This window comes from Erinaceus europaeus, chromosome 2 (assembly GCF_950295315.1).
Source record: "Erinaceus europaeus chromosome 2, mEriEur2.1, whole genome shotgun sequence".
Taxonomy (NCBI): domain Eukaryota; kingdom Metazoa; phylum Chordata; class Mammalia; order Eulipotyphla; family Erinaceidae; genus Erinaceus; species Erinaceus europaeus.
In genome coordinates, this window is record NC_080163.1 from 7,106,610 (window position 1) to 7,114,066 (window position 7,457).

The 7,457-nt window shown below is 63.5% G+C and overlaps 1 protein-coding gene across 1 annotated transcript; it reads right to left on the reverse strand.

Moving 5' to 3' along the window:
- Positions 1 to 217: 217 nt before the first annotated feature.
- Positions 218 to 7,457, reverse strand: LOC132533839 (zinc finger protein 696-like). Its single transcript, XM_060176394.1, has 4 exons — positions 7,321 to 7,457; positions 5,817 to 5,861; positions 3,483 to 3,564; positions 218 to 2,608 (listed from the first exon to the last, which is right to left on the reverse strand). Exons 1-4 carry the CDS (start codon positions 7,333 to 7,335, stop codon positions 1,971 to 1,973), a joined length of 780 nt encoding a protein of 259 aa, XP_060032377.1. The 5' UTR covers positions 7,336 to 7,457; the 3' UTR covers positions 218 to 1,970.

The window sequence follows — 7,457 nt, forward strand, 5'->3', positions numbered from 1 at the left end:
ATTAAAACCACTTCAAAAAAAATTACAATAGAGTCAAAACAGCATCTGGGGAGAGAGGGAGATGCAAATAAGTGTCTGAGGGGAGTGGTATCTGGATTGTAGGAAGAGCTCACACGACTCAACAAGCACAAGCAAATCCCACCATTAAAAGTGGGCAAAGGGCTCGAACAGGTTCTTGTCTGAGATGCAGTGAAAATGGCACACAGACCCACGGGCAGATAGTCAACATCAATAGTCAGTAGAGAAATACAAATCCAACCCACAAGACACACCCCCTAAGAACGGCTACTATCAAAAATACAAAAAGTATTGGCAAGGGTGGAGAGAAAATAGGGAACTCCATGCATATCTGGTGGTGGGAATACACAACGGCACCACCATTCACAGAAACAAGTCACTGGGAAAGAGAAGAAACAAAGCCGGAAAACACACATTTCTATACGGTCAGTAATTCCGTGTCTCAGGATAGACACCAACAGAAGTCGAAAGCCAATCGTCAAAGACACGTCGGTACACTCAAGGCCACAGCAACCTCCTTCACGACAGCCCGTGTCCGCGGGGAGATGAACGCGTCCGGTCACACGCTGCTGAAGACGGGAACGCGCTCTGGGAGCTGCATCGGCCGGCGAGGGCAAGTGCTCAGCCGTCAGAGCGAGCGCACACCGGGACGACGACGACGACGACGACGACGACGACGACGACGACGACGACGACGGTCTAGGCTGCGGCCGTCTGAACGCGAGTCTCTGCGGCCCGTCTGTCTGTCTGTCAGCACCAACACTGGCTACGTGCGGGCCGCCGCCGCCCCAGATGCCCGTCAACACATGGACGCGCTTACAATGGAATATTATTAAGCCCGGAGAAATGCAATTCAAACACGAGCTACAGCACTGATGAAACTCAAGGATGACAGACGACGGGAAGCAGGTCAGTCGCAAGAGATTTCACCGCGTCCGGTTTTTCTTACATGAGGGACGTGGTGTCGTGAGATTCATGAAGACACCAGGAGCGCTGAGACGCCGCTGCGTCATTTTCTAGGGCCGAGTCTTCCAAGGTGGAGTGGCAGGGACATCCCCGGGCACAGCGTGGACGGACTCGCCAGCGCTGAACCGGACGCCGCGACACGGCTCTGATGGCAGATGCCGCCCCCCCCCCCCCCCCCCCGCCCCCCGTGTGCTGTGCCTACTGGCACCCAGACGCAGCGCGGGGCTCCTTGGGGCCAGCCGGCACCGCCCGCACTCCCTCCCTCGCAGGCCTCTGATGTCTAGGGAGTTGGGAGCTGCCCCGAAGGACAGGACGCACACTTCCCTGGACTCCGAGGCCTTTCCTCAGGGCGACTTCTCTGCCGCCTGGTGCTTGGTGCCTGGGACTCTCGCGGCAACTTCCCGGGTCAGCTGGACTCTAAGATGCTTCTCTAGAGCGAGATTCCTGGCGGCAAATGAGGCCGGGCTTCCCAACAAAGACCTGGCCACGTCTGCCGGGCCCACGTTGTCCTGGCCTGTTGGGAATGCTTTGCTCTTCAGTAAGGCAAGTTACTGTGTGAAAAGTCCCCTGCTTCGTGGGGCTTAGAAAGCCTGTATTTAATATGGATTTTTTTTTTTTTTTTTTTTTTTTGGTTTGGGGCTGAGTAAGACTAAAATGAACGGCCTTCCCTTCACCATAGCCTTAAGGACTTTGTTCTGGTGTGAATGGGAGCGGCCCATAAACGCGGAGCCGTATTTGAAAGCATGCCCGCACCCACCCCGGTGCAATTCCCGCCACACTAAGTCGGACCGCGCCCAGGGATGCCCAGCTCTGCTCTCTTGGCGACTTTGCTGCGCTGGGAACGATCGGCCGTGTGACCAGGTGGGACCGTGTGGACTTTGTGGCGTGGGGCAGAGCGGGGCTTCCCAGAGAGCCCCCCCACCCCGACCCCAAAACCCGGCCTGCGGGAGTCCCCACAACCAGCTGGGCGCGGCGCGGCGCGGCATCTACTCGGCGTGCGCTCTCTGGTGCTGAGCGAGGTGCGCCTTTCTCAGGAAGGTCTTCTCACAGACGCCGCACTCGAAGGGCCCGAGGCCGGCGTGGGTCTTCTCGTGCCCGGCCAGTGCGGCCCTGCTGCGGAAGGCCTTCCCGCACTCGCCGCAGCCGTGCAGCCTCTCCCCCGCGTGCGCTCTGCGGTGCGCGGCGAGGCGGGAGACGCGCCCGAAGGCCTTCCCGCACCGCGCGCACCTGTAGGGCTTCTCGGAGGCGGAGGCCCGGCGGCCCAGCGGCTTGCTGAAGGAGGAGAAGGCGGAGGCGGCGGCCCTGCGGCCCGGCCTCTCCCCGGGCGGCCCGTTGCGGACCCTGATGGTCAGGTGCGTGTGCCTGAAGCTCCTCCCGCACTTGGCGCAGCGGAAGTCGCGCTGGCCCGCGCCCGGGGCCCCCCTCCGCCTTCTCCCCCCACGCGGCAGCGCCCCGCGGGCGAACCTGCCCCCGACCTTTCTGGGACGCTGCCTCCTAGTCACCTTGGGAGGCCGGCTCGGGCTCCGGCTCCTGCCCGCGCCCTGCGGTCCTTTGGCCGGGGGCCACGTGCTCCTCCAGGCGGCTGCCGGCGCGGCCCGGGATCCGTCCGAAGCACCTGTCGCACCTGTCGGCAGAAATGCCGCGAGTACAGGGTCACTGGGCAGAGGCGGCAGAGCCCGCTCACCCGTGTCACACGCCCGCAGCGGTCGGTCCCGGGGTCACTCCCAGCGGGAGAGGCAGCCCCCAGTGCCGCCCTGGGAGGGGACTCCAGGCCCGGGTCGGCAGCTGAGCCCAGGTGTCTGGGGCTGGAGCACGGGGCTGGAGCACGGAGCCGGGTGTGGGACATCACGAGGGTGGGAGAGAGAAGGAGGGAGGGAGAGGGAGAGAAGGAGGGAGGGAGGGAGGGAGAGGGAGAGGAGGGAGGGAGGGAGAGAGGGGGGAGGCAGGGAGAGAGGTGCTCAGAGGACAGGCTTCATGGCCTCTCCCGGCCCCCAGCCCCCATCTTGGCTGCTGTTGTCCGACCCACGCGAGAGAGGACAGGCGGCCAGGAAGGAACCGGGCTGCGGTGAGCGGGCGTCCAGACCCGGCCCAGGGCAGGGCGATGCGGGCCAGTGTGACGGCGCCGGGCAGCCGCGTCAGGAGCGGGCCTGCGGACAGCCAGACGCCTTCGGACAAACTCCTGGGGGCACTTAAGAGTCGCGGGGAAAGCCACCCTCTGGGGCCAGCCTGGCGGGGAGGTGCCCAGCAGGACGGGAAGGATGCGGGACGGGGCTCGGGCAGGGCTCCCACGAGCAGCGCCAGGCAGGTCTGAAGTCACCGGTGGGCAGAGCCAGCAAGGCGCCGGGCACCAGTCGGGACGAGGCATCCCGCGGGTCTCCCACATTCCGAGGCGCCAGGACCCGGAGCGGCAGGGCCGGGCGGGCGGCCGGTACTTGGCGGAGTGCGGCCCTGGAAAGGGGGCACGGGAACCCAGGCTCCAGGAAGGTGGTGGCTCTTACCTGTGGGCGCCAGCGGGGCGACGTCGTTCAGCATCGCGGAACCGTACCGCAGCCTCTGGCCTCGGTCAAGGGCCCCCTCCTCCTGGGAGAACAGGCACAGCCTGAGACCTCACGGCTTGTCCCGGGGAAATCTCAGGGTGCCGGGTGACCGGAGAGCCACCGGTCACAGTCCTTAGCCGCACCCATCACCACACAGCCCCCGAGTCCCAGTCCCTCCACTGCCTCTGCACACAGGGTGCCTGGTCCCACCTGCCGCTTTAACTGAGCCACCGAGCACCGAGCACCTGTGGGGGCCTCCTGCCTGCCGGCTGGCCCTCCCCAACTCTGTCCCCGGGAGAAGCCAGGCCGCGCTCTGTCCACTCACTGGTGCTCACCCCGCAGTCTTCCCGATGGATCCTGCCACCCCTCCCGCTCACCTGCCATCCTGCAAGAGGTGACTCGGTCCTCAGAGGACAGCAGCTCGGGCTTCCCCACCACCCTCCCTCTTTTTTGGCTCTTTCCCCCCTTTGGAAGTTTGGTTGTTGTTTTTTTTAACCACAGCATTGCTCAGCTTTGACTTAGGGTGGTGCAGGGGATTGAACCTGGGACATTGGAGCTTCAGGCATGAGAGTATTTTGGCAGAAGTGTATGCCGTCACCCCTGTGCGGAAACGGTTTTTAAAAAATATTTATTCCCTTTTGTTGCCCTTGTTTTATTGTTGTAGTTATTATTGTTGTCATTATTGTTGGATAGGACAGAGAGAAATGGAGAGAGGAGGGAAGACAGAGAGGGGGAGAGGAAGACAGACACCTGCAGACCTGCTTCACCGCCTGTGAAGCGACTCCCCTGCAGGTGGGAGCTGGGGACTCGAACCAGGATCCTTATGCCGGTCCTTGCTGTGGTGTCCCTCACTCCCACGCCCCCAGGTCATAGGCCTGGGCCCTGGGTCCGACCCCTGTGCCCTGCCCCTCCCCCCCCCAACATCCAACAAGCACACGAGGCTCAGCCTCCCCTCAGGCGCCGGGACATCCAGACCCTGCACCCAGGGCACCCGGCCGGAACTGCCACACCGTCACACGTACAGAAACTGGGACCGAGTCAGGGGCCTCAGGACAGGGGAGGGGAGGGGAGGGCTTTTTTTTATTGCTAACTGGATTACTGCTGAGGTTCAGATGACTCCACTGAACACCCGGTGGCCCCCCCAGACACACAGACAGAAAGGAGACACATGCAGCACTGCTCACCATTCATGAATCCTCCCCCTGAAGATGAGGACCAGAGGCTTGAACCCGGGACCTTGTGCATGGTAACACGTGCTCTAGCAAGCATGCCACTGCCTGGGCCCAGTGACGTTTTTAAAAATTATTTCGTGTATTTTAACATTTTTCTTTATTTACTGGTTAGAGACAGCCAGAAATTGAGAAGGAAGTGAGAGAGAAAAAGACACACCTGCGGCAGGCTTCAACACTCTTCCCTGCACCCCCCTCTTAAATTTACATTTCTTCTTCTTAAAAAATTATTTTTTAAATTATCTTTATTTATTGGCTAGAGAAAGCCAGAAATCGAGATGGAAGTGGGAGCTAGCGAGGGAGAGAGATAAAGACCCTGCAGCAAAGCTATGCCCTGCAAGTGTCTTTTTTCTTCTTTAATAAGAGACAGAAAAAACGAGGCGTGAGGGAGGCGCTGGCAGGACCGCCCAGCACTGAGGCCGCCTTCTGCCTCCGTCCTGAGTTACCTGCGCTCTACGGTCGTGCCCTCACCGGCCCATATGACGTCTATATTTTTAAATATATTATTTATTTTAAATTTTTTATATTTATTCCCTTTTGTTGCCCTTGTTGTGGTTATTATTGTTGTTACTGATGTCGTCGTTGTTGGACAGGACAGAGAGAAATGGAGAGAGGAGGGAAGGCAGAGAGGGGGAGAGACAGACAGACACCTGCAGACCTGCTTCACCGCCTGGGAAGCGACTCCCCTGCAGGTGGGGAGCCGGGGGCTCGAACCGGGATCCTTACGCCTTGCGCTCTGGCCACATGCGCTTAACCCGCTGGACCACCGCGGACTCCCTATTTACTTATTCTGGGGAGAGAGAGCCAGAGAGCAACACCAGAGCACTGCTCAGCTCGGGCTTATGGTGCTGCAGGGACTGAACCTGGGGCTTTGGAGTCTGTTTGCAGAGTCGAGCTGCTGTCGCCCCCGCCCAATGGCGCCTTTGTTGTTTCAGCGGACAGAGAGACATGAAAAGGGTGGGGGGACAGGGAGGCAGAGACCGCGACCCGCATCACCCTGCAGGTGGGGGCTGGGGGCTCGAACCCGGGTCCTTGCACAGGGTGACACGGGGCGCTGGCGACTCACCTGCACCGGCCTCACCTGCAGTCCCACCGCCGGGGGCGCCGCAGCCTGCGGGGAGAGGGAGGCCGTGAGACGCGGGGCGGAGCTGGGGCGCGTGCGCTGTCCGTCTGTCTGTCCGTCCCTCCCTCCCTCCGCCGCCTCCACACTCGCGTCGGGCCGCGCGGCCAGGCGGCGGCTGTAATGGCCCCGAGCGTCCACGCGGGGGCGGGCAGGTGCCTCCCTGCGGGCGCCGCGTGACGCGGCTGCTCCTCCCCCACCCGCGCCGCGGTCTGGCGGTCTGTCCGTCTGTCTGCGCGCACCTGCAGCCCGACAGCCCGACAGCCCGCCCCGGGGACCGGACACGGGACAACTCCCGTTTCCCCGGAGGGAGGGAGGGACGGGGCCGGGAGCGGGGCGCACACGTGACCGCGTGCCTGCCGGGACCCGGGTTCAAGCCCCCAGCAGCTCCCGGGGGGCAAAGCAGCAGCTACAGGCGTCTCTCTGTCCCACCCAACAAACTTCTAAAGTCTTTTTTTTTTTTTTTTTTTTTTAAAGGGATGGGGACGGAGAGGAAGCGACCGCGGCCAGTGCAGTGGGGGCTGGGCGCAGACCGGGACCCCCCCCCCCCCGACCCGGATGAGACTTGGGGGCCTGAGCAGCTGTCCCCACGACAACCCGGTGGCAGTGTTTCTCTTTGCACACGTGTGTGTGTGTGTGTGTGTGTGTGTGGTATTTTTACAGATGCCCGGCGCGCTGCTCAGCTCTGGCTCGTGGTGGCGCAGGGGACTGAACCTGGGGCTCCCCGGAGTCTGCTCGCGGCCCCGCCCGCGCGTGTGCGTCAAAGGGCGGGAAGGGGAGGGACAGGCACCCGGTCAGCGGGCGGCTCTCCTGGCTGGACCCGGGGCCCGTCTGCAAACGCCTATCAGGCCCGGAACCCGGCAGACTATCAAGAAGCAAACAAACAAAGAGGTGTGCGTGTGCGTGTGCGTGTGCTCGGCGGCTCTGGCTCCCCGCACGCTGCGCACCGGGGCTGGACGCGTCCATGTGCGGCCGGGTGGACACCGGCTGCTTCCGATTCACCGGCCGCCGTCCTGCGACCGCAGCGCCGCTCAGCTCCGGCTTCTGTCGGCGTCGGGGCTCGAACCCGGGGTCTCCGGTGCCCCCGCCCCGCCCCGCCCCGCCCCGGGCAGCTGTCTGCGGGCGGCGGCGCTCTACCCGGCGCCCAGCTGTCCCCGTCCGTCTGTCCGTCGGTCGGTCCGGCCCCCGCCCCGCTTCATTTTGTCATCCTCCTCCAGGTGTCGGGGCAGGAAAGGCAAACAAACCCGCCCGCCCGCCGCCAGCCATGTTGGAGCCGCCTGTTGATCCGCCGCCTCCCGGACCGTTAGCGGCTCCCGCCCCGGCCGCGGTCCTCCCCGTGTCCGAATGTCCGTCCGCCTCGCCTCCCGCGGGGACCGGCTCGTCCGGTGGCCCCGCGGCCGGTCCCGCCCGACCCCCGCCCGCCGCCCGCGCTCCGAGGACACACACCCACCTGAGTCGGGTCCATGGCGTCCCGCCCGCCGCGCCCACGCACAGCGACAGGCCGGGCTCGGGGCGCCGCGCTGCGGCAACAGGCTCCGCCGAGCCCCGGGACGCCGCCGCTGCCGCTCCCGCCGCAGTGTCACGAGC